The 26,714-nt window shown below is 45.1% G+C and overlaps 2 protein-coding genes across 6 annotated transcripts; both read left to right on the top strand.

Annotated features, from left to right (window-relative positions):
• Window positions 1-1,224: 1,224 nt before the first annotated feature.
• Window positions 1,225-26,624, top strand: LOC117400135 (elongation factor 1-delta). Of its 5 annotated transcripts, XM_059023038.1 has the most exons (10): window positions 1,291-1,382; window positions 6,483-6,681; window positions 9,612-9,750; window positions 11,672-11,743; window positions 14,946-15,017; window positions 16,904-16,988; window positions 18,225-18,337; window positions 18,811-18,999; window positions 26,105-26,299; window positions 26,520-26,624. In XM_059023038.1, the coding sequence occupies exons 2-10, from the start codon at window positions 6,641-6,643 to the stop codon at window positions 26,556-26,558; spliced, it is 945 nt and encodes a 314-aa protein (XP_058879021.1). In that variant the 5' UTR covers window positions 1,291-1,382; window positions 6,483-6,640; the 3' UTR covers window positions 26,559-26,624. The 5 variants fall into 5 exon arrangements, with proteins under 5 accessions (XP_033855479.1, XP_058879021.1, XP_058879022.1 ...); XM_033999588.3 differs by lacking the exon at window positions 6,483-6,681 and having other exon boundaries at window positions 1,225-1,382; XM_059023039.1 differs by lacking the exon at window positions 11,672-11,743.
• On the top strand, window positions 1,399-6,597 carry LOC131737020 (uncharacterized). Its single transcript, XM_059023441.1, has 3 exons — window positions 1,399-2,571; window positions 5,381-6,507; window positions 6,567-6,597. Exons 2-3 carry the CDS (start codon window positions 5,381-5,383, stop codon window positions 6,595-6,597), a joined length of 1,158 nt encoding a protein of 385 aa, XP_058879424.1. The 5' UTR covers window positions 1,399-2,571.
• Window positions 26,625-26,714: the final 90 nt, after the last annotated feature.

Below are 26,714 nucleotides of genomic sequence, written 5' to 3'. Positions count from 1 at the left end.
GTCTTACAGGGACATTGGCCCCATCCATTCACTGTGTTTACAGACCAGCACTTAATACAATAAAATCAAACAAAAATAGTGTTTTCTGTGGAGCTCTATTATGTAATCAATCAATCGATATTTATTTTATATAGCGTCTTTCATAGTGGACCACCATCACAAAGCACTTTACAAGATACAGTATCAACAAGAACATCCATAATACTTTAAACACAGAGAAATACATAATACATGAAACAGTAAAAAAGAAAAGGCTTAATACATTAAATACAGTGGACAGTGCATAATACATAAAGTTGTACATAAGAACATAAGAAAGTTTACAAACGAGAGGAGGCCATTCGGCCCATCTTGCTCGTTTGGTTGTTAGTAGCTTATTGATCCCAGAATCTCATCAAGCAGCTTCTTGAAGGTAGGGACAGACTTTGGAGATGTTTCGAAGATGGTAGAAGGAAGATTTGACCACGGAGGAGATGTGGGCATCAACAGAGAGGTTGCTGTCAAGAAGTACACCAAGGCTTCGTACTGTGGGGGAAGACAGCAGCAGACAGTTTCCGAGGTTCAGGGCAGCTATATTGAGATTCTTAAGTTGAGTTTTAGATCCTATTTGATTTCAGATTTGCTAGTGTTCAGCTGAAGAAAACTGGCAGACATCCAGGCTCGATGTCTTGAATGCAAGCCGAGAGCCAGACCATGGCAGAGGTGCTACCAGGATCGAGTTTTAAGTAGAGCTGGGTGTCATCAGCGTAGGAGTGAAACATGAGGCTGTGTTGGCGGATGAGGTGACCCATCCGCCAAAACCTTTGTTTTGTTCTAGGCGTGTATGATAAAGGTTTGGTGGATGAAATAGCGCAATATCAAGACGTGTACAGTGTTTGACAGACAGAAAGACAGGCAGACACGATCAAAAAACAATTACAGATGTTTTGTTCCGGATAGAAACACAATAACATCAAGTTTGTCTAACCATATATTTTCTATATTCTATATCCTGTATATAATTTATTTACAAATGAACACCTGACGCAATGGTTGATACATGGCGTGTACACCTTTAAATAGTGAGGCTGCACGCTGTGCTGTCATCGGCACGGAACGTACCAACAACCTCGGGAGGGGGAGAGATAATCATACCTTTAAACAAAATACGTGGCTCTATGCATTTGAAACGAGATAACTAATTTGATGCTAATAAGATATATTGCCTTTGGTGGTAAATTCTGAGAAATACGGGGAAATATTATTTTTGTAAGTTGTTGGCTTCCCCATGCGTGAATGAGGTGATTTGGTTGGCCCTATTTCTTCCCTTTCCTCTTCAGCTAGCAGTCGGCGAGTTATACCACTTTATTCTCTGCACAGAAAACCCAGAAAAACAGCTAAGTGTGAGTACAGCGAAATGGGACTAGGGTGCCGGAGGTGCGGGGAGAACCGGCCTAGCTGTAGGGGTGGTTATGGTTATCGTTGGGTCGGCAACTTAGTTTTCTATGTTTTTATTTTTATTTTGCCATTGCCGCTGTCGAAACTGGCCTGTCATATCTTCACGCGGTGTGCGTGGAGCCAGGGGTCGTCTGTAAGGAGTAGTCCGGTTAGGAACGTAAGAGGACACTGCCATTAAATAAATAATTAGTAAAAATAATAAGTCTAGCATTGTGAAAAGCGTTGGTTGGTGTTTATAATGCCACGCTGGGTATGGCTTATAAGAATTTTTAATGTGTGGTTCTTGAAGTGTGCTTTTATAAAGGTGAGTGTCAGAGCCGTAAGCAAGGGAGTGTCGCAAAAGTCCCGGGCCACTGTATATTTCTTTACGCACGTTGCCTCCATTTATACTGCTGTGTTTAGATTACATGGTAACAATAGCGAGGCATAGATACGTCTGAAGAAGGCAGAAATCGAAACGTTGTAGCTAATATTTAAAATAGCAAGTTATCGGTTATTTTTCTTCTTCATTAGCTATGTCTAGTGATTGAGTACTTTGGCTCCTGGTTCTCCTTGGCTATACTATAGATCAGTTTCCTGCATTATTTTGGCCGCGTCATGATACGCTGCATTATTGTAACAAGCAGCTGCATCTGCCATGGTCTGACTGCAGTATTCTCAGATTGTGCTTTGATGTACCGTATTGTAGTGTAGGGCTTCTAGCAACGGACGGACCCCACATTTAATTAAAAAAGCGGTTTAGGCTGCCACGATCACTCAAGAATTGGGGTTTGACCTGTGTCGGTTAACAGTAGTGCTCAATACCGCGCGTAATTCACCTATTCATTGTGACGAATTTAACGCAGTAATTGATTTATTTCTGTTTTCCTGTTTTTACATTTTGCCATTCGTGGGAAAGCTGCTATTGACTATTTTCTGTGCAACTTTAATAAAAACTGTCCAGACTGTGAATGAGGAGGGGGCTTTGATAAATCATAAATCGCACCACTCCATGATGGTATTATAACAGTGCTGCATGGCCCGATTATTCAGATTGAGTGCTTGCAGTCAGGTGAAGGTCTTCGTTTTCTTTTTGTATTCACCTCTTCACTGTTTCTCTTTTCCCCTTTCAATGCTTCCAAAGGAGGTGAAAAGGTAAGTATTATATCCTTGGGTCTCCTTGATGCAGGTTCTGTAACTGCTCAGTTTAACAGGTGGCAGTAGCTTTAAGTTGCTATATGTATAGCCCACCATAACTTAAAAATAACTACAGAAAATAGTGCTCCCCTTTTTAGAAGGCAGCCCTTTTATACTTTGTATGTTATGAGGCGGCATGCTCGTGGCTCCCATTTACCCCATAATGCCATTTCACTAGGACTTTCATTCTCATTAGAAGGCATAACTATGGCTCCCACCTGCAGTGTTATGAAGGGGGGAGCACTGCATTGCCAAGCCCATCCTGTGTCCACACTGCAGCAGTGCTGCTGTTCTGCATTTCAACACCAGCCTGCCTCCGGTATTTGAGCTGTACAAGCAGTGGGGTTTTACTGAGCTTCTCCATGCCAATCCTCATGATTCCCAGTGCCAGTCTGTAGTTGGATGTTAAATCGAAGACTTACAGACTGGAGTTAAGTACTCTAGGAATTGGCCCAGTAGGCCAGGTTATTGCCTTAGCTTTTGCTCCGTGCCATGCATGGGATTTGAAGAACATGAAGAGTGGGTGCAGCATGCCTTGCGCAGTACACAGGGCTTGCATGAAGTCTCTTGGCTTTGGATTTATCTGGACATGCTGTGGCCGGTTATCTAGCCGATGTAGAGTGCCAAGGAGAACACAGTGATGCAATAAAACGTGTATGTCAAGGATGTTGGATTCTGTTTATCTTCCTAAATGTTTGTATTAGACAAACACTTTAAATGTTGCAAGTTTAACATATTGGGGAATGTTTGTAACCAATCAGAAAAGGCCACCACCACGAGAAGCAACTCCACCAGGGTGCTGTTACTGTGATGCACTGAGACATTATGTGCAAGGCTACATGTGCATAACACTGATGTGTACATAGAAAAATGTTAAATAAAACACTTTGCACACATCTCTACTGTATTTAACACCACAGCTGACTTCCATTTTGACATGCATCTCTTTGATAACGGAACATTCTAAACATTTAATCTCTGAGCTCTTAACAACCGTAATGCATATCATTATGAGTAGCTATAAAGCTCTGCGTTTGATACCTCTCGCTCATCCATTCAGCATAGTATCACTCTGATTGTATTTCATAGTGCTGCATGAACCGATTTGGATAGAGCTCCCAACAGAAATGGGGTGCTTGCAATCAGGTGAAGGTCACTGGTGTTGTTTGAGCTAATTTGTCATTCAAAGTGAAATAAGTGAAGAAACCGCTGCTTGGATTTCTGTTGATTGCTGCTTTTCTTTCTCTCTGTGGAGAAAAGCAATCCAGACAAATCCAGGCAGCTGTTTCTTCACTTGTTAAACCTGGAATGGTCAATGAGCCCAATCAACACCAGTGACCCTCGCCTGATTTCTGTGGAGAGCTCAGCATGCATCAGAAACCAATATATTACAAAGCATGTTCACACAATTCAAGAATTGCATTCTCAAATAGAACAACTTTCTCAAATATAATACTAGAGCTGCATGCACACCCCTGTGTGCACGCAGCTGTAGTATTTGGCCATGTGGTATTGGCATCATCAGTGGATACTTCTTGTTTCCATGGCCTGTTCTATGCCAGTACCAAAATTCAGCACTCTTCATCGGCCAGAGAAGCCACTGTGTGTGGATGTTAACTCAATTGGCTTTAGGCATGCCCTGTATATATTGTTTGTTTAGTGTACATTTATTTAATGTTTTGTGCATTTTCTATTTAATTTGTTATAGTTTGCTTTTTTTGTCACATTAATTGTCATCACGATTTCTGTTGAATTGTGTGTTTCCGTTCATTTGCTTTTCTGTTTCTGTGGGATTGAATCTTTTCTCTTTCAGTGGCCAGGCTTATATATGGAGGAAAGCGGTGGTAGTTTTGTACCACTTTTTCCTCAATATCAATAACCCTAAAAATGCTAATAATACTTATAACAACAAAACAAAAAGTAATGGTTGTTTTCACAAACCTTGAGTAGCACCAGATATTAATTAATAGTAGGTTTAATCTGGTTTTAGGAGTTAATGTAATGCTAAGTGTATCATACCCTAGTGCCAGACTACCACATACATTTATGAATCAAACTGAGACTATTATAGGGTGACGCAAGGTTTTGGCCATATACACAGACAGACATGTACTGTCATGTCTGGCTTTGGGGTGTCATATGTTCTCTTTGTCACTGGTAAGCAAAAAAAGGTTCATTACTTTAATGGCTGTGTTATAGTGTTTTATTTCCGTATACTCAGTTTTGTTGCAAAAAGCATTCTTATTCATCTTCCCTGTTGGAAATGGTGTATTGGGTTTGATCCAGAAGTGGGGTTTTAGGACAACATTCTAAATGTACTTGATGTGTTTTTTTATTTTTTATTCATTCATATTGCCTGGAAACAAATGTAACATCTTGTGGTTCTTAAGCCCTAATTTTAGGAAAGCTATATAATGTTGTGCAGCAAGTACAATGCACTCTCACTCTCTCGCTCTCTATTGTGCTAACCTTTTATTATGTGGGAAAAGTTGTCGGATAATGTTAACTACCTTTTTCACATTTCAGTCCTGAGCATAATTCCCTGTAGAAAGCATATTGCGCAGCCTAGAAACTCACGACTTCAATTATGATGGAACAAATTGCCCTTAATTGATTCTTTCTTGATGGTAAGAGAGCCCAGACTTCTGGATCAAATCTACAGTGTTTTCCTCTGCATGTCTAGTAAAATGAATTGTAATACTAATGCTACTGCAGCCAGTCCATGTCACTGTGCTTGTCTCCTCTTAATGCTGCGCTTTGGAACAAGATGAACATGCAGCCGCATCCCTACCTGCTGAAGACTGTATGGATAGACAAGCCCAAGTACGACGAGGCAGAGAGGCTCTACCACGAGGAATGTGCCACGTCTGCTGCCCTGGAGGGGGGAGAGAAAACTAATGTCGAGAAGCGGGAGGAGAGCTTCACCACAGGCAGTGGTGGGGAGGTCCAGGCGTCTTCCCCAGAAAGCCTCAACGGAGAGCCGACCAAGAAGAAGCAAAGAAGACGCAAACGATCGCCCAAAATCAAGAGCCAGCAGGCCAGGCTAGGCCAGGCATTGGCTGGAATGATGTCTGAAACCGTCTGGTTTGAGAAATCCCGTTTTGAGGAAGCGGAGTGCGCTTATCAGAAGAAGCTGGCAGATTATCGGTCCCACTTTGCTCTTCCAAAGGCCCCGGAGCCTAAGCTCCAGGCAAACTGTAACGTGGCACATTGCAAAAACAGGGATGTGGTCGCCTGCCACCATGTAGTGGACTGCGTCTGGCTCAACAAGCCTGCCTTTGATGATGCGGAGCGCAGTTTCATGGAAAGATTGCTTCCTTACTCCACCCCGACCTCTCTGGCTATTGTGCCCCTCACAGCTGGTTCAACTACTGCTGCCATGCAAACCCCGGATGACGAGGGTTACCTGACCGCTACCCCAACGCCTGCCACCCCGGGCCTTTCCCTCCTGGATCACTCGAACCATACCGTTCCGGTTTTACCCGCTCCCTCCACCCAGTCCATCAACGGGAAGCCCCAGGTCCCTAGCTGCTTACGACAGCTAGTCTCCGGGGTGTGGCTGGAGAAACCAATCTACGATCAGGCTGAGAAGAGTTACTATGAGCGCCTCTGCGATGGCTTTTCCCCCGCAGCCTCCATGCAGAAGGGGAGAAAGAACAGGAGGAACAAGAAGGCCAGCAAGGAGGCCGGAGCATGCAACCGTACATCGGGGTCTGAGAGTAATAACGGGTTTGGCTTCTCTGCGACGGTGGCTGACAGTAATGGCAGCGTTTCACAAGGGACCATGGAAGAGGAGGACGACGGACGGCTCGTTCTAAAGGCTAAAGAAGCAGAGAGTAATGTGATATCTGTCCCTCTCTCTGTCCAAGGCCACCTTTCCAAGGCATCCGTTCGGTTCTTCCTGCATCAGGACAGCGAACGTGTGTGGTTTAACAAGCCCCTGTTTGACGCAGCGGAGAAGAGGTACTACGAAGCAGCCTCTGATCAAGCCAGCAGGTCCAGCGCTAGACCGACTGTGGGGGCCTCAATGCCAGGGCTGGCTGCTCCGGCACCCAGGCAGCAAGCAAAGTAGGATAGTTTCTGTTCCTTCAATCCTTTTGCACTCCTAAGGTTGTATCTAACACCATAATTGTATTAGTTTCCTATGCTATGCACACCCATGCACTACGTTGGTCTCAGATGTGTAGTTTTGAAAGAAACCTATGTTTTGGCAAACCTCTTTTCGTTTTAAAACATACTTGGTATTGCACTCAGTTAAATAAATCTTGGTTTACATGCCTTCCTTTTAAGACAGTCTTGCGCTTGCTTGGTCACCTGTCTCTATTATTTGTGAGCAAAATAAATGACTTGATTTGCTTGTACGCATAATTAAATCCTGATTTATCTATCTTGGTTAAGGCACTCATATGTACGTTTAAGTAATAGCTGTTAATAAATCGCATTATCACTAAAGGTGTTTGCATGTGGAAATTCATTTAAAATGCTCCTATATAGCCATATATGGTAAATGTAGCAGTCTGGTACTGCTCAGTTTTCTAGACAAGTGCCCACACTGCTGTTATGAAGAATAAATGAATAGTGGGTTCCGCCCTCCTGGCCGTTTAGCCGCAACATGTAGTACTTGGAGACGGGCACCTGATATTATAACCTGCACATTATTTGAATGGCACAGTTTTCTGTTCAAGATCATTTTTAAATTCGTTCACTCTTGGTGCTTTAATTGCTACATGAGTAGTCTATAGCACAGATCTCCTGACGACCCCAGTAGTTGAATGAAAATACCATTTTTTTTTTTTTTTTTTTTACTCCAATCTGCTGTTCTTCCATGCAGGGAAATTGAATGTACCAAGGACAGAATGAAATGATCAAGTCCAAAACCCCAGGCATCAATGTGCTAAAAATAAAAATCTATGTTTGTAGATTAATATACAATATAGAACACATGCTTCTTTCAAAACTGCACATTTGAGACCCGTTTAATGAATCAAAGTGCACAACAGGTAAGATTTATGAAATGATTGTGTTCACTACAATCACTTTTTAAAGAAGCGAGGTTAGCTCTGTGCGTCTGAAGAGCTGTCAGCTATGTGATTACTGCATCTTCTGATCAAATACTGAGTTACCTGTGTTGAGTTGCTGGCTGTCAGATCCCCAGTACTGTCTACCTCCTCCCCTTTTATCTTTTTGGTATTCTTATTATAATTACTAATTAATGACACATTTGGCAATACTGATAAATTACCATAAAACTAACATTCATAATGTACTCCAATTGAACCTTTCAGTTGCATCATACAACTTGAATAGTTCAATCTTTCTCAATGTCGAATGAGTATTGATTCACTTAATTATGTGGACTCCTCCCCCAGTTGTCCTGCGCTCAGTCCTGGGTTTCAGAACTAGCCTAAGTAGAGTATACTTCAATGATGAGGTGCCAGGAGTTTGAGCAATCAGGTCCCTGTTTAGACTTTTTCATGCCTGATTGTTCATACTCCTGGCATCTACCTGGTCATTTAATTTCGGTAGTAGTATACCTAAACAAGGGGAGCTCTGAAACCCAGGACTGGGTGCAGCAGAGCCCTGGTTTCAAGCCCTGGTGCTCCAGCATCTAGAGGGGAAAGCAGCAGATATAAAACAAATGGTTGAGTCAGGCTGCTCTAATCTGATGTGCTGGAGTTTTTTCTGTCTATGCTGAGTTGGCTTTTGGAATAAAACAGAACAATGAACGTTGGGTAGGGGTGGGGGAAGAGTAGGTTATTTTAAATTGTTTGTCTGCACTGAAGCAAAACCCATTCAGATTATATTTAACAGTGTAATTCAGCACTCTGTTTCACTATCTGACTTGGTGAATGGCCTTTCCTTGTAAAGTAAAATAGTGCTGCTACAGTTTACTGTTACTGTTAAGTGAGCACGGTATAGCATAGCTGTGACCTGTAGCCAGAACACCAGAGAGAGGCAATTTGGGCATTCTGATAGGTATATATAGAATATTTTAATAGAATTTTATTTGAATAGAACTAAAAAAAAGTTTAAATTTGTATTTCCCCTTTTGTAGGGTTTTGGAAAATGAAAATGTTGAGATTGTTTAGCTTGCTGTTAGACCTTTTGAAGTCTTTTAGTACCTGTAAAGCAGGCAAGATCTCCGTTTCTGCTGCTTAGAGGACAGAGCTGCCACCATAGAGGACAGCTGCTGTTTGGTTGGGGACCCTTGGCTGATCTGAGCCCAAAACGATGAACCTCTGCTTTTTATTTGACAGCATAACTAGTGACGCACTAGAACTGTACAACCTGAGTTCCATTAAATGCTAGGGGATTCGTCTGAGATTAGAGCAGAGCACTTCTTACTGTTCCAGGGTCTGCTGGCATAAAGGACGGTGGTCCTTGGTTAATACTTTGGGTGGGCAAAGTGTGACATTTAAAAGATGCTCTTTATACCATGAGAGACAGGGTCCTCTGTACCTGTTAACTTTATTATCAATTGTATTTTAATTAAGAGAAGAGCACAATATGGTAGTTAATGTAGCACGAGACGACTTCAAATAAGATGCATTGAAATGTCTTGGAATCTGGTGCTTTTGGCGAGTGGCTTTGTGGTTTAGAATACACTGCTTTGTTGTTCCAGGGTCCCCTTAGCTTTAAAGGTGTCTTTCTTCAAAGCAACTTGGCATGTGAAAACAGACCTTCCAAATTCATTCTGTCTCATTGACTAACTCTGAACAGGCTCAGACTCCTCCAATTTCTTTTGTAGGAACATCACTTGCCAGTTTGTTCTGATTGGTGGACTTGGCTAGCAGTGACACGTTTTAGCTTGTCGATATTTTAATTAATCGGATGCATTGCTCGCCAAATAAATTGTTGGACTGTAAAAACTCCAATAAATATGATGAATCTGGGCACAATGTGCCTGAGAGACTACACCTTAAAGGAGTGTTGTCCTGGGAGATGTGTGTTGAACTGCAGAATGCTGCTAACTGTGCTCTCCTCTTGAACCCGGGCAGCACCATGAGCGCAGAACACCTGGCTGAGGAGAACATCTGGTTCGACAAGTACCGGTACGACGATGCCGAGAGACGGTACTACGAGCAGATGAACGGACCCGTCTCCTCCACCCCTGCAGGCCGCACACAGACTGCACAGGTATGCCACAGGACACCGGGGAGAGGATGGATACTCCTAGTTCAGAGTTTAAACCAGCGGTGGTAGATTGCGTTTAGCTTCCTAAATGTATAATGTTAAACATATTGGGGAAATATCTGTGAAAGCCATCGTGAGAAGTCCTGTACACCTTATTTTTATGATGCACTGCAACATTAAAGTGTGCGAGACAGAGTTCAATAACCTTAAACTGCACACATCCTGCTGTATAAACACTACAGCTGACTTATTCTGACATGCGTATTTTTCACTAGGAAAACATTTAAACTCCCTATTGCATCCCTAGTTAAAACTTTTCTAAACTTAATCATTGTCAAAGATGGAGGTCAGCTGTAGTGTTTATACAGTCTGATCTATTTATTAAGTCCTTTCCATATTTACTGTTGTACTCATCCACATTTAGGCTGCGGTGCAAAATGAAAAGAAACGGTGACAATTATAAAATGAATAAATACATCAGTATACGTAAACCAATCAACTCTGTAGCAGTGCAATTCCACTGACGCACCCTTAATGCTTGGTATTCTATGATGAGGTACAACAAACAACTGTGCCACCTGTACCAACTGCAGTATACTTCAGGTAACTTTTAATGGCAAGTCTGTTTTGCTTCACCTTTCATTTCTTTTATTTCATTATTTTTTTCTAATTTTGCCTGTTTTGCCGAAGGGGAAGCAGATGTACCTGCTGTGCTATGTACGTGCTGCCAGCGTCTGGCCAGCTTGGTTGATTGTCAGATATTTTTAATCTATTATATGTAGCAATCTGGGTGGTGTTTTGGCATGTGAACCGCTGGTGCCATGAGGAATCTTACATAAACATTGCTTTGCACATATGTTCCGCTTTTGTAATTGTATTTTACTTTCATTTATTTTAAATGAGCTTGATTTCCTGTGAAATGAATACAGTTGTTCAAATGTAAAATCACAATGACTGGGGTCTCTGTCTCCTGTGTGTTCTGAAGTCTCTCTGCTTTGTCTCTCTCCTGTATGGTGGCTGGGCTCTATAGGAGACCCATTTCCTCCCTGTCTTATGGATTGGCTCCACTGCTGTACTATGCATGCATGATGAGACAACAGGCATCCGCCTGGCACCAGCACATCATAGTTTTGACTGATGCTGTAGCGCATTGTAATATTTAAACAATCAGTCATTAGCCATGCCATTGTTATCACCATGATCTAGCTGACACGGCCCTTCAGAACTGTATTGTGTGCGCATGCTTTATGTAATTGGTGTGATCAGCTGCTGAATTTAAAGCGATGCAAAATCAACGCATCCCTGTGACTATTTGGTACAGCGCATGCAAAGTTTACTGTCAAAATGCCAGCCCAACTGAGAATTAATACATGTTTTTGTGATTATCAGAACTGTAGTTTTATGCAGAACTAAAACTTGACCGTTGCCTTTTGTGCTGTTGTGTTTTTTTGTTTTGTTTTTTAAATGAGCAAAGCTCTTAATGCCGTAGATAAACCATTGTTTTTTTACAAAAGGTTGTTTGTTGGCTTTTTAATTCTGTTGCTATTTATTCATTTGTTGTTTTTGACCATATATTTAAAATACCGTCCTGCAGCTGGAAAGAGTCTGGGTTGAAGGAGTGTGATATTTAATTGTGTGTGAAGTTCAAGTTTCTAGCAGCTGAGGAACTTGGCCACTGGACATCCTGATTTGGAAACTCTCTGTGTCTCTTTGCCAGGGTTAATACATGTTTGTTGTGTTGTTGTATTGGGTAGAGCAGGGCCTGGGATTGTTGGCCCTGCAGTGGAGTGGATGGAGTCTCTGTGCAGGCCCTGGTAGGGGCTCTGCAGCAGTAGTGTGAATGGTTTCTTCTGCAGAGTCGTTTGCCTGGTTGTGCTTGACTTGCTTCTTTCTGCCCCTCTTCCCTCCCCCTCACCCCCCGCAGGAGAACGGCGCAAATACAATCCTGCAAGACATTGCCAGAGCCAGGGAGAATATCCAGAAATCGCTAGCCGGAGTGAGTACTGCGCTCTCTCACCCTAGCAGGATCTCCCCCATCTGTCGTTGTCATTCACACCCCTCCCTCTCATTCTCACATCTGTGTGCATGCAGCGTGACCCACTGACACTCCTCGCACACATGCACTGCGCCGTGGACATCAACTGCCCATACTCCACGATACACACGCAAGCAGGGAGCCCATGAAGCTGCACCTCACAATTCTAGCACTCCTAATCCCTTCCAGTAGAGCTGCAGGAACCGATTTTATTGGGATTGATCGGGCTAATTTTACCATTCAAAGTGAAGGAACAGCTTCTTGTATGTGGTGCTTGCTGATTTGCTTAGAACAGCAATCCGCACAATCCAAGCAGCTGTTTCTTCACTTGTCTCTCTGAGCTCTGTGGAGAGCTCGATCCGAATAATCTGTTTGTGCAGCACTGCGTTCCAGCTGGGTTTTTGTGCCAGACAGTTCAGAAGTTAATTACCTGGGAGTGTAACTATTCATTGTGCTTTGATGTATCGTATTGGAATAGAGGAGTGTGTCGATGGTATTGTGATAGAAGACCACAACATAGGTTGCTGTAGTTCACCAAAGTATAAGTGTGTATGTTATAGTTAGTATGAACTTTTTAAAGAGCTCCGTCATTTAAGTGATCATTTGAACTTGGTATGCATCATACAAGTAGGCCTTGGTAGGATTAAAAACCTGTACTGGACTGGATCCCCTGCCTACCCATTTTGACCTGAAACGGCTCCTGCTGTTTAAATGCAAACCAAGGAAAAAGTATTCCCCATGGATACAAAACAATGGGCCACCCTGTGCTTGTCACGCCTCCCCTATCCACCATCATGAAACCATTTGTGTGCGCACTTTCTCAATCGTACACACGTGTTCAGTGCATACATACGCACCTATCGTTTTAAAACCTAAATTTTAAACTAGAATGTTTTATCATTGACCCCCTTTTTTAAAATGCCCACAAAAATGTATTTATTGACTTTCAGAATATCTTTTTTACAATCAGATTTGAGCCTCAAATCCATGTTTGATTGCTAACGCTATTTTATATTGGTGCATGCTTAGCCTAACACGTACATGCACATGGCGTACACGCATACATATACATTCCCAGGGTTAGAAAATAACAATATTGTGCTACTAGTCCAAAGGACTAGTACCTTTTGAAATTTGCTAGTCCTGATGTGAAGTGTCTAAGTTGGACTTTGCTGAGAAACTGACAGTGACAGCACCAGACGGGATGACAGAGGAAAACATTCTCTCAGCTGTGTCACCTTGCCGACCACAAAGCTCCGCCTGAAATTGACACCAATGACACATAGAATGTTTATTTTATTGTACATTACATGTGTTGCTATTTACAAAAATGCTGGCTTGCTATGAATTACTATCTACAATAATAAACGTACTCCTGTACACATGCGGTCTTCACTAAAGTCCCAATTTAAAGACTGCGCTTTTCACTGTAGCCCTCGGGATGAAATTGTTAGCTAGGTAGCTTTTTTTTTTTTTAAATTAGCAGTGGGTGAAAACTGCTTCAGCAAGTACAGTAGAATCTGCCAGAAATGACAACACTGAATCTACTAGGTTTAGATGCTAATGAGAGCATAACAAATACAAAAGAAAAACGAGGGAACCGCAGATCTTTTCAAGAAAGCAGGGAGACTTTGTGTAAATAAATTTTATATTTTTAAACGCTGCAATAACAGTTCTGCTTGTGAAGCATCCACGCTATAATTTGACAGAACAGGTGATTTATTTGCACTATGCAGGACTTTATTTTCCCCCATTGGTGCTTGAGCCCCAGAGCGTGCACAGAATCACCGCCTGTGCACCTATTGTCAGTGATTAAAGTCTGGTTTTCAAACGAACTGATTACCGCTCCGCAGTACTGTATTGGTATAAGAAAAGCGTGTTTTAAAAAAAGTAATTTCAGCTTTCAAGCACTTAAAATATGCTGACGATAATGTAAACACCGCCAAGCTTTAAATGTGTTACTGTTTATAGATAAGAACTCAACTTTATTATGAATATATTGTAATGTTTTAAGCAACATACCACGATAATGTTCGTTACGGTAATTGTTTGTTATTGTTATTAGTTTTAAAATGTTTAGTAAAACATGACCTGTTTGAACTCGTTGGTACAAGCGGCCCCCTTTGCTAATGACATCTTCAGTCAGGGTCGTAACCCAGTATAAATCTCCACATTTTTGTAAAATGTCTTTACACTTCAAAAAGCGTGTTTCAGTAAATTCAAACAATAAACTTTGCATCCTGCACAGAGGGAGAACACAAGCGTAAAACTCCATTAAGTGGGGTTGGCATTGCAGGGGAGATGAAGGGAGGTTTCAGTTCCGAGTGACTGTTTTCTAAGCATTATTTGTGAATGCTTATTCACCACTGCTACACCCTGTTAGAAAATTGACTTCCCTGCATTTTATTTTAACGGAAGACTAAACGTGAGAGATTTTGGGTCATTTTAGTTCGTGAGTTTTCAAAAACAGCAACTTGTAGCCTGGTTGTAGTTTGAGTGCAATTTACCGTCCCACTAAAACCATTGTCATCCATTTACGGCTCCCAGGATAATTTTTAGAAGCTTATCACCTGTGTGTGTGTGTGTGTGTGTGTGTTTTGTTTGTTTGTTTGTTGCCTGCTTGCTTTAATCCTCTGCTGTGAGATGGGGAAACTGTGATTTCAGATTTGGCGGAAAGTCATTTATTTATTTAGTTCTGTTGAATCAGTATTATGTTGGTGTATGGTCACTTGAACTTGTGTGTTGATTTTAGGAGGCTCAATGATTGCTTGGTAGAGCTGATGATTTTGCACCCCAGTGCTATGTGGTATGATAGCACAGTGCTTGCTTTGCTTTGAGTGAAAAATCAAAATATTCAAGGGGGAGGCACAAGAGCAGTGCTTTGTTTGATTTTCTTAAGATTCAGCCATACATTTCTTCTTGCAACAGTGGACTGGTGTGATTTGGTTTATTTGGGGAAGGGGGGGATTTCTCTCTCGCTCTCTCTCTCGCTCTCTCGCTCTCTCGCTCTCTCGCTCTCTCGCTCTCTCTCCTTTTTTTTGTGTAAACTTCAATCTGCATGTGGTTTGCCTGTCCTAGTTCTGCCTCTTGTCTTTTCTTTGCTGTCATTGGCTTTTAAGCAACTCTTTCACCTCCATCCACCTCACCCCCATCCACTTTCCAGCTGAAGACCACCTTACACCCCACTGGAGCACCCTCTGTCTCTGCAAAGGGCCCCCGCCACTCTGCTCGGTCTGTAAGTGCCCTTTCTCCCTTTTTAGCATGCTGTTTTTCATGTCATTTCATTATCTATTAAACCAGGAGAATACCCATCAAGGCTGAAGCCTCATTTACCAGGGACTCTCGGTTAGATCAATCAGCAACTCTGCAGAAGCAGCAGCAGAATTTAGAATTAACGCAATGTATTAAAAAAAACCACACAGGTTAAAGTAAGTTCTCAGTTTCCATGCCTTACGCTGGCACACAGACGGATCAGATCAGTCTGCATCTCCGCAGCAGAACTTGTTACAACATACAAAACTGGTAAATGAGTAAGGAGAGAAAGCACCACCAGCAGTTAAGCAGTTCAGAGATATTATGAGGGACACAAACCGCACCTGTAGCATGACAATGACAAGAAGTCTCCAAAGTATCCCTAAATGAATCATTTAAAATAATTGATAGTGAGGGATTCAAAGTCTAGTTATGAAGTTTGCAGGAAGCTGATTCCAGGCACAAGGTAGTTAGTACTTGTACCAAACTGTTTGAACCTTTTGATACAGTTGTTTTTTTTAGAACGCATGCTGTAGTTTGTATTGAGTGAGCTCAAGTTGTTGTTCTACCACACACCCACAGGGAGGCTATTGATAGCTGTAGACTGTAATACAGTCTAGTTGCTTTAGCCCTACATTGAAGAAAGGAGATCCTGTCTGGACGCTTTTTATTAGGACCGGTCTACAAGATTTGGCATTGCCCTGGCGGGTGCATGTTCTGGTATACTTTCAACACCTTGTGGCGTCTATGCCATGTCAATGATGCGATCGGGGTAAACGATGGCCCTACCTGATATTCGGAAGAGGTCCCAAAACAGTTGGCAGACAGTATAATTAGAGCTCACTATTCAGTTATTTCTTTGTTTATTCTGAGTTTGAGGAAATATATAGTTTAATAATAATAATGTGAAAGTTACTGTGAATGGGTTTCCTGTTTTAGAGATGCCAGACGACAGGTTCAGGAAGTCTTGGAGACAGAGGTGAAAGTACAGGAAGCCATTCTAAAGCTAGGGGAAGCCTGATCTTTTTGCAGCCAAGAGCAAACCATGATGATCACCAGGCTGACCCAAGAGACCCACTGCCACCTACCGGATCTGCTCCCTGCTTCCTTTCTCTGTGCTTTTTTCACAAGGCGGCTTTTCAGCGTTTTTTGTTTTCGGAGACTCACAATGTACCGTAATAGACTTTTTAGAGTAACGTATTTGACTGGGGTTCGTCACTGGAACCCCACGAAACCTTTCAATTTTATATAACAAATTGAACCAGGAGTTGTTTCTGACCAGCTGAGCTGACGACACGCCATGATTGAGTGGAGCAGAGATACTGGCATCCGATGTCAACAATAGGAAAGTGTTGGGTATGGTTGACGCCTGTTTCATTTGATTTTTTCCTTAGCTTGGATAGCTCCGCTCTGGCTGTACTTGATCAGCTGCTAGTCCAAAGCAAAAAAAAATAAAAAATAATTCTCACATTTTAGGTTGCAAAAGCCCTGCAGTGCTTTTTACAGTTAATGTTTCAATAAAGTACTCTGCTTAAATAAATATTACTCTAAAGGTGAGTGATTTTATTACAGTATTTTGTGAGCCCCTGGAACTAAAGCATTAACATACTTCCTGTAAGGCAAGGCAAGTGGTCTCCATCACTGCGGAGCTGCTGTTTTGTATGCTCTTCCCCTTTCCTCAGCCGTGCTTGGGTATGAGAACAGATGATGTGCTCATAATAGCACTCCCTGTATTTCACAAGTTCAGTTTATTTCCATGTTGACTCCTGATCATTTCCATCAGACTTCATTTTGGGGAGTTATGAAACCTAGGACTGGGTGCAGCAGGGCTAGCATGAGTTTCTAACTCTCGAGTGTTTTGTCTTGCAGAGCGTTGGGTGTACCGCTGGAGAACAGAGCGAGCTGGTGTCCCGCATCAACAGCCTGGAGCTGGAGAACCGCAGTCTGTACAGCGGTAATAGTTTAAACTTGAATAGTCCCTTTTCTGTCTAAATCAACACATACTGTTTTACTCAAAGGTCCCTATGTCCTAGTACTTTGTGTTCTTGGAGCAAAAACTGAACCTGGCCTGATCATCCAACTGCATTAAAAACATCTCTATCAATCATAACAGCTTAAACTCCTGGTAAAACCAGGAATGGATTGAAGTGCTATGCAGTAACAATCTTATTTTAATCCCTGCCATCTATTTAAATCTCTGATTTTTTTAAAACTCATTTGAAAACCACATGCTACTGTTACACTGGAGTGCACTTGTGTTTTGTAACTGTTCTGTGAATGGGTACTATGTTAGATGACTCATTTTTAATATGGAGTGTAACTTGTGTGGCCTTGCCTCTTGGCATCTCCCCCAGTCATTTGCAAGGATGTCCACAGGAGTTTCTGGAACATCGCAACTCGTGACCACAAGGATGGAAACAGGACTCTCTTTGCATAGCGGTTTGATGTATTCTTGGTTTTACTAGTTTGGTAAAACCCATCTGAGCTTGGTACCTGTACGCTGGGGCTAATCAAGCTCATAGTAAAACCTGCAGTGCTGAGCCAAGTTTGGATCGCAGTTTGTAAAACGTGGTCTGGATTGGAAACGCTCTTATTGTTTCGATTTGGAAAGCACACACTCGGAAACATAAGTTTAGCAAATATGCTTGACAGATTTTGTGATGCATGTTTAGAAATTCAGTGGGTGTTTTACAGTCACTGCCCCAGCTGATACAGCTGATATACAGGGTGATTAGAACGTAAGTGTGGTAAACTTACTTTCTAATCACCCTGTACTTTTGGTAGGCTCCTGCCGTGTGCAGTGCTGGCTGTAAATATCTGCTTAAGATTAAACGTTTTATGCCTTTTGTGTTGGCGGTTTTCTGTTTAAGCTATCCTGACACATTGTCAATGTAAATCAACATGAAAAAGTAATTATTTTTGGTAATATTTTCAGTATGTTTCAAATTTGACATTGATTTGCTCATACGGTAATTGAAACTGTTTTACTATGTATCCTGATCCTGTAAATGAAGAAACTTGAGCAATCTACATTCCGTTAAATGTTTTAGTAAAATTCTACAGCCATTTAGCATTTTTATATCCGTTTACCATTTAAACCTTTACAGCCTTAATTTAAACAAACATACTTTGTTTATATCAGGAGAGATGGAAGTGCCATTTCAGTGCAAAATGATCTTTTTCCTTGCAGTGGTGGAAGACCTAAGGCTGGCCATCTCGAAGCTGGAAACTCGCGTGTCACAGCTGGAGAAATCACCAGCAGGGGGCAGACCGACCCTTGCAGCAGCAGCACCCTGCACCAAGGTAGGCTCTCGCTATCTGAGCCACATCCCCAGGGCTTGAAACATACCATCCTTGCTGCACCCAGTCCTGCAGGGTTTCAGAACTCCCCGTGTTTATGTATGTTATTGAAATGAGAGAGTCAGACATAGAGAGTCAGACATGCAGACAGACACACTCGCACTAAGCCTGCTTTACAGAGTCCTGGGTTTCAGAACGTCCCTGGTTTAGGTATGTTCTTTGTGTTATAATAGTGATAAGTTTCTTTTGATGTTCGGTATACTTCCTGCAAGGCAAGCAAACTGAGAACTTTCTTGAACCAGATGTCATGTATTTAAAATAAAAATGTATGCTTGTGATATCATGTTTCTTTTGAAACTGCACATTTGAGACTTATGTAGTGAGTGGTAAGATTTCTGAAAGCATTATTACAACTGCTTGAATTCCCTGCTGTGTGTTTTCGGTGCCATTATGAACTGACTTGTCATTCCTTGCAGGTGGAGGTGAAAAAGGAGGAGGTGGAAGATGATGATGATGATGACATCGACCTGTTTGGCAGTGACGATGAAGAGGAGGATGCTGACGCAGCTCGGATCAGGGAGGAGAGACTGCAGCAGTACGCAGCCAAGAAGGCAAAAAAGCCTGTCCTCATTGCCAAGTCCTCCATCCTGCTTGATGTCAAGCCGGTACGTCCTGTTCTGTCCTCCCACCCTCCTGTCTGTCTCCTGGGTTCTGTGTTGAGGTGTGTTGGGTTATCTGTAGGCTTGCTGACAGGGGCTCGCAAAATAACTGTAGTAAATCACTCAGCTTTCAGTATTTCACTGGTGTTCTTCATTGGAATACCATGAAACCTGTTAGTGAGCTTTTGCCACTTTCAGTTTGTCGTTTCTGACCAGCTGAGCTGACGACACACAATGGTTGATGGGGCGGAGATACTGGTATTAATTCAACAATAGGAAAGTATTGCGTATGATTGACACGCTTCATTTGCTGTGATTTTCCCTGTTGAATATGCTTGCACTGAGTAGCAAAGCAGTGTACATTTTCCCTCCTATTCCTGATTGTAGTAAAGTCTTTAAAGCAGGCAAATATATATATTCCCTTTGTTGGAGTTGTGTAGTGTGTTTTTTTTATGTCAAATCGCTAACAGGTGTCATAGAGATGGGGAATCCATTCGGTGATGACAGTAATGATGTCCTCGTACTGGACAGCAGAGAACTTGCCTAACCAGCTGTCATAGACGCTGTACGCCAGATTAAGAAGCTTGGACAAGAGCAGTATGACACCTATATCAGAGTGCCTTGTCAACCAAACAAAGCCCATTGCTGATCCCATCAAGAGGAACAACCTCCCCCTCTTCAGTCGGCCTCCAGTCCAACAGAAGAGCACAGCTACAGCTGTCAACCCTGAAGAACGACTGTTCTCTCTTCTCCAGGCTGTACATTGCATCACAGATACGAGATGGAGACCTGTGGCGGAGTGTCCCGCCCCTATTTATTATTATTTGTATTTTTGTTTGCGGCGCGGGTAAAAGCGCCGCGTCTTTTGTTATTATATTTAAAAACCCCGTGAGGATGCATGGCTGATCAGCTACTGATTATTTAACTAGCTGACAGTCATGCATCCTTACCAAACGCGTGCAGACTCTGGCCGAGGGATAATAAGATAATTACCAACTGGTTAATCCCTCGGCCAGAGTATATAAGCCTGCAGCTCTCTGCATTCTAGGTTGAGAGTGTAGAGGAGAGTACGGGAGAGCGGAGAGAGAAAGCCACATTTAGAAAAACAATTGCTAAGACGTGCTGGATTTCCCAGCACATCACTTACTTGTTTGTTTGTTCATTCGTTTGGCCCTCGTGCCCTTTTGTTTTGTGTTTTGTTTAAATCTTTTATTTTTGTTTATTAATAAATACGCTTTAACCGCCCAACCATTGTTTTGGTTTCTAATTCCTGGTCCGTGACGTCACCACTGCGAGCCAGACTGCCACATATGGTGTCCTGCGTGGGACAAACAACGCCTCCAACAGCCGGACCAGGATTGAAAAGTGCGTTTTTTTTGTTTGTTCGTGTTTTTCTTTTCAAATTAAAAATGGGGAAAAGTAGCCGGAGGAGAAAGCAGCAGCAGCAGCAACAACAGCAGCAGGAGGCGCAGCAACATCAGCCTTACCTTGCCACACTGGATATCTGCCTCACCTGCCTGAAGGGTGAGGAGTGGTGCTTCGCGGTTGGTGAGGTTGGGCACGTGGCACCAGACCAACCCCCTCCATGGCAGGAGAAAGAGGAGCCAGAGCGTCCAGTGAGGGAGGACCTGCATCCTCCAAAGAGGACGAATGCACTCTCCTCTGAGGGAGTCTGGGACTGGCTGGTGGAGCCGGGGAGGGATTATGAGGAAGCCCTCCCTGCAGTGATCAACCTCCTGTGGGCAAGAGATGGGGAGCGCTGGGAGGCCTGGGAACAGCAACACCACCCAGCTTCCCTCCCAGACATCGCAGCCATGGTGTTCAACTACCTGGCTGCGGATATGGGAGAGACCCTGCTGCTGCCATCTCCAGCACAAAAGGGAGAGGAGCCATCGCTGCCGTCTCCAGCGCCAGAGGGAGAGGAGCCATCGCTGCCGTCTCCAGCGCCAGAGGGAGAGGAGCCATCGCTGCCGTCTCCAGCGCCAGAGGGAGAGGAGCCATCGCTGCCGTCTCCAGCGCCAGAGGGAGAGGAGCCATCGCTGCCGTCTCCAGCGCCAGAGGGAGAGGAGCCATCGCTGCCGTCTCCAGCGCCAGAGGGAGAGGAGCCATCGCTGCCGTCTCCAGCATCAGAGGGAGAGGAGCCATCGCTACCGTCTCCAGCATCAGAGGGAGAGGAGCCATCGCTACCGTCTCCAGCATCAGAGGGAGAGGAGCCATCGCTGCCGTCTCCAGCATCAGAGGGAGAGGAGCCATCGCTACCGTCTCCAGCATCAGAGGGAGAGGAGCCATCGCTACCGTCTCCACCAGCAGAGGGAGAATGCCTGCTGGTTTCGCCTCCACAGCCTGGGGAGGAGCCCGAACGTCCTACGCCCGAGTGGGAGGAGCCCGAACGTCCTACGCCCGAGTGGGAGGAGCCCGAACGTCCTACGCCCGAGTGGGAGGAGCCCGAACGTCCTACGCCCGAGTGGGAGGAGCCCGAACGTCCTACGCCCGAGTGGGAGGAGCCCGAACGTCCTACGCCCGAGTGGGAGGAGCCCGAACGTCCTACGCCCGAGTGGGAGGAGCCCGAACGTCCTACGCCCGAGTGGGAGGAGCCCGAACGTCCTACGCCCAAGAGGGGGGAGTCGGTGCGTCCACAGCCCAAGAGGGAGGAGTCGGTGCGTCCACAGCCCAAGAGGGAGGAGTCGGTGCGTCCACAGCCCAAAGAGGGGGGAGTCGGTGCGTCCATAGCCCAAGAGGTGGAAGTCTGTGCTTCCACAGCCTTAGGACCCAAGCTGCAGTCCCAAGAGCCAGAAGGGGAGGAGTTACAGGCTCAACCCCCTGAATTTTTCTGGGGGGGAGAAGGGCAGGATGCTGATGTTCCCCAGCAGCCTCTATTTATGCTGCTGAAGGGAGCACGGCACACACCAGCCCAGCCGCCACAGCAGAGGGAGCCAGAACCGCCACAGCCTCCCTCTGAGTGGCCAGCATCCGCCCCATCGCCTCTGCCTCCACCACCACCAGGAGCAGAGCAGCAGGAGCTGCCTCTGTCTCCACCACCACCAGGAGCAGGGCAGCAGAAGCTGCTTCTGTCTCCACCATCACCAGGAGCAGAGCAGCAAGAGCTGCCTCTGCCTCCGCCACCTCCACCAGCAGAGGGTGAATGCCTGCTGGTTCCACATCCACCGTCGTGGGAGGACTGCTTGCCCCTCCCACCTCCACCAGCAGAGGGTGAATGCCTGCTGGTTCCGCCTCCACCGTCGTGGGAGGACTGCTTGCCCCTCCCACCTCCACCAGCAGAGGATGAATGCCTGCTGGTTCTGCCTCAACCGTCGTGGGAGGACTGCTTGCCCCTCCCACCTCCACCAGCAGAGGATGAATACCTGCTGGTTCCGCCTCAGCCGCCGTGGGAGGACTGCTTGCCACTCCCAGCTCCACCAGCAGAGGGTGAATACCTGCTGGTTCCGTCTCAGCCGCTGTGGGAGGACTGCTTTCCCCTCCCACCTCCACCAGCAGAGGGTGAATACCTGCTGGTTCCACATCCACCGTCATGGGAAGGACTGCTCCTGCCCTGCCTCGCACCACCCAGGGATGCCTGCCTCGCATCGCCTGAGGCTGCCTGTTCCACATCGCCTGGGGTCGCCAGGGATCCTGCTTCGCCTGGGGTCGCCAGGGATCCTGCTTCGCCTGGGGTCGCCAGGGATCCTGCTTCGCCTGGGGTCGCCAGGGATCCTGCTTCGCCTGGGGTCGCCAGGGATCCTGCTTCGCCTGGGGTCGCCAGGGATCCTGCTTCGCCTGGGGTCACTACACTGTGGTCGGAGCCCCACGGAGGGGAGCTGCCGGCCATGAAGAAAGGGGGGGAGGTCAGGAGACCAGCTCCCCCAGCCGCACTTTCGCGGCCGGAGATCATGTGGTCAGAGCCCCACGAAGGGGAGCTGCCAGCCATGGAAAAGGGGGGGGAGGTCAGGAGACCAGCTCCCCCAGCCGCACTTTCGCGGCAGGAAATACTGTGGCTGGAGCCCCGTGAAGGGCAGCTGTCAGCCATGAAGAAGGGGGGGGAGGTCAGGAGACCAGCTTCCCCCGCAGCAATTTCGCTGCAGGAGAAAGGGTGGCCAGAGCCCCACGGAGGGGAGCTGTCGGCCATGAAGAAGGGGGGGCAGGTGTGGAGACCACCCCCAAAAATTTTTTGGCCAGAGGAGCTGGCCGGTGCGCGGGCCATTGGAACACTACGGCTGTTTGGGTGGGAGGAGGACATCCCACCGTGGCCGCCACCTTTGGCCCGTTGCTGCCCCTGTTCCTGCGCCGGGACTGCTGACCGGGACTTTGGGGACTAAGGGGGGAGGTGGCCGAAAAGGCCATGTGTGCTGCGCACAAGGGGGGGCATGTGTGGCGGAGTGTCCCGCCCCTATTTATTATTATTTGTATTTTTGTTTGCGGCGCGGGTAAAAGCGCCGCGTCTTTTGTTATTATATTTAAAAACCCCGTGAGGATGCATGGCTGATCAGCTACTGATTATTTAACTAGCTGACAGTCATGCATCCTTACCAAACGCGTGCAGACTCTGGCCGAGGGATAATAAGATAATTACCAACTGGTTAATCCCTCGGCCAGAGTATATAAGCCTGCAGCTCTCTGCATTCTAGGTTGAGAGTGTAGAGGAGAGTACGGGAGAGCGGAGAGAGAAAGCCACATTTAGAAAAACAATTGCTAAGACGTGCTGGATTTCCCAGCACATCACTTACTTGTTTGTTTGTTCATTCGTTTGGCCCTCGTGCCCTTTTGTTTTGTGTTTTGTTTAAATCTTTTATTTTTGTTTATTAATAAATACGCTTTAACCGCCCAACCATTGTTTTGGTTTCTAATTCCTGGTCCGTGACGTCACCACTGCGAGCCAGACTGCCACAAGACCTTGATGAGTTCTTTGAGAATGAAAACCAGGCATGTCCACCCGTGTTATCACAAATGGGCAAGCTGAGAACTGGAACGAAATCTGACCTGGTAGGTTGCTTGGAAGATCTGGTCCCTGCACAAGTGCTCCCATTCCCACTACTGAAGTCATTATCCTTGATGCTATCGTCAACATGCTACAACCTGGCCTTACCAAGACATTCAATCATTATGCAACACAAGTGTTTCTGCCGTACATCGAATCCCAGCTGCAGCAAACAAGCCGGGTAGGTGTTGTGTGGGATGAGCACTTCCCGGAGAGTTTGAAAGCAGGTACACGAAGCAAGAGAGGGAAGGGAGTTCGGAGACGTATGGAGCCATCCATTGCAGTTCCTCGAAACTGGCATTAGTTTCTCAGAATTTATGACAACAAGATGGAGCTGTTCTCCTCCTTCCTGGCGACCAGTGCAGCAGCCATGGACACCAACAAACAAGTCATTAGCACTCGGGCCCCGAGATGTGTCAGGTCTTGCTCCATGAAATCATGAAGAGGAAGATACATGACTCATCTTCCACATGGAAGATGCCGTGAAACAAGGGCACACCAATGTGTCAGTACGCACAGTTGATATGGCTGTGGTAATTCTGGCAGTGACATCAGCCCAGCGCCTCGACATCCCTGAGTTTTGGGTTGTCTTTGGAACTGGAAAGAACGCCAAATGGTGAGCTCACCAAATTGCCAGGGCACTGTGTCCTGACCGATGTGTTTCTTTGCCAATGTTCCATGCATTCACTGGGTGTGACACAGTGTTATTCTTTGGAGGCAGGGGGAAGAAGACTGCATGGGACACATGGAAAACCTATGACGAGGTCACACCAGCATTCTGTGCTTTGGGTGCTACACCAGACTCCATAGAACACTAGTTTTAAACCACTGGAGTGCTTTTGTTGTTTTACTGTATGACCATAACAGCAGCCGGGAGTGTGTCAACCAGATTCGCAAACAGCTCTTCACTCTCCTGAGCACTTGATGGCCTTCCCCCGACAAAGGCAGCACTCATCCAGCACACGAAAAGGGCTGCGTACCAGGCTGGTCCCTGCTGGGCCCAGATGATTGCGGCTCCTGGGCTTCCACGTCCAAGTGAGTGGGGGTGGAACAAGAACGACAAATGTGGCTGGGAAATATGCTGGACAACTCTTCCAAAAGCTATGAAAGCTTGTTGGGAACTCCTGCGCTGCAATTGCAAGAAGGGCTGCAGAGGACAGTGCAAATGCCTCAAGGCAGCTCTCTAGTGCACTGCTGTTTGCCTTTGTGGTGGAGAATGTGCTCCAACCTCCTGTCTGCTAAAGAAACACTACTTTCTCTGGAAGTGTCCAGATGAATTACAATAAAAAAGCTTAAACCCTAAAATAACATGACAAAAATAAATTAATCAATAAATAAAATATCTGATTTATTAAAATATTATATTCTTCTGTACATGTGTGTTTTTCCATTGTAAGTACGTAATGTATAGTACTATTTTCTTATGTATAGTACTATTTTCCTCAGTGGAAGGTTACCTGACGAAATATTATATTGAAGGTAAATCCTAAGTTTTTAAAATTTATTATTTTTTTTTTTTTTAAGAAAAACACTATTAAGTAAATGATTTTCTAATACCGATTTAGAGCCCTCCCGATGAAGACTCGATCATCTATCACGTGGTAGAGCCTTCATCAACGGTACTATCGCTTACATAGATCGGTTGTATTAGCTTGTATGATCCTTGGTGAGCATTATAAATATAAATAACGTTTAAATCATACATACGATTCATGTTTGCAACCCCACAACTTGATCTAGTCTACCAGATTATGGGCAAAATAGGAACGGATGGTGGACAGCTTGGAAAATGGCTGCCATTGCCGCCACAGGAAAAATCTGCAGTGGCCCTATAGCTAAAAATATTCCTTCGGACATGCTCTAGCTGGGTGCCAAATTTCATGCTTGTATCGCTAAAGGCAGCACACTTCATTCACATATCCGCTGTACTATTTGGTAGTCGGCGTCTGTAAGGAAAGATTTGGTCAGTCATTCTGCGCTTGGGAAGTAATCCAATCTGACTTATGTTTTTGTTTATAGAAACGAATCCCCCCCCTTTTTTTTTAAATGATGCTACAGAGTAATTAACTCCCAACACAGATGCCTCTAATTGTTATACTATGGTTTCTCCCCTCCCCCCCCCCCCCCCCCCCTCATCAGTGGGATGACGAGACGGACATGGTGAAGATGGAGGAGTGTGTGCGCTCGGTGCAGGCGGAAGGTCTCTTGTGGGGCTCCTCTAAGCTGGTCCCAGTAGGATACGGCATCAAGAAGTTGCAGATACAGTGCGTGGTGGAGGACGACAAGGTCGGCACAGACATGCTGGAAGAGGAGATCACCAAGTTCGAGGACCTCGTAAGTGTGTTTCTCATTCTGTCTCTCTCAATACATGCCTTGGTGTAGAGCTGCCCAGCCTTTTAGAAGAGCCACAGTTTACCTGGCAGTTAGAGCCAAACAAAAAGCATCTGGTGCTTGTGGTTATTTGTTCTGAGGTGCTATTGTGACCCCACCCCCCATCATATGTGGCTGGTACCTTCTCTCTGTGCTCATATCTGCATTTTATTTTGTTTTTCAGGTGCAGAGCGTCGACGTTGCTGCTTTCAACAAGATCTAAAAAGCCATATTCTGTAATTGCCTGGGAAACTGTCACGAATAAACGGTTCAGTATTTGAGCACAAGAGCCTTTTGTTTGCGTGTTTCATTGTGGTTTTATTTGGAGTCCTATTCTTAAACTGGGAGGGAGGCAGTGTGGTCACGTGGTTGGAGCCGA

The sequence above is a fragment of the Acipenser ruthenus genome, chromosome 4, assembly GCF_902713425.1.
Source record: "Acipenser ruthenus chromosome 4, fAciRut3.2 maternal haplotype, whole genome shotgun sequence".
Taxonomy (NCBI): domain Eukaryota; kingdom Metazoa; phylum Chordata; class Actinopteri; order Acipenseriformes; family Acipenseridae; genus Acipenser; species Acipenser ruthenus.
This window is presented reverse-complemented; position numbering and strand designations above follow the sequence as displayed.

Excerpts from the sequence above, each read along its gene's own strand:
- LOC131737020 (XM_059023441.1), top strand. The coding sequence starts at position 5,381 with ATGAACATGCAGCCGCATCCCTACCTGCTGAAGACTGTATGGATAGAC. Across the intron at positions 6,508-6,566 it reads CTTTCCAAGGCATCCGTTCG|CGGAGAAGAGGTACTACGAA; the intron begins GTTCTTCCTGCA and ends TGTTTGACGCAG.
- LOC117400135 (XM_059023038.1), top strand. The coding sequence starts at position 6,641 with ATGCCAGGGCTGGCTGCTCCGGCACCCAGGCAGCAAGCAAA. Across the intron at positions 18,338-18,810 it reads CAGCAGCACCCTGCACCAAG|GTGGAGGTGAAAAAGGAGGA; the intron begins GTAGGCTCTCGC and ends CATTCCTTGCAG. Across the intron at positions 26,300-26,519 it reads TCACCAAGTTCGAGGACCTC|GTGCAGAGCGTCGACGTTGC; the intron begins GTAAGTGTGTTT and ends TTTGTTTTTCAG.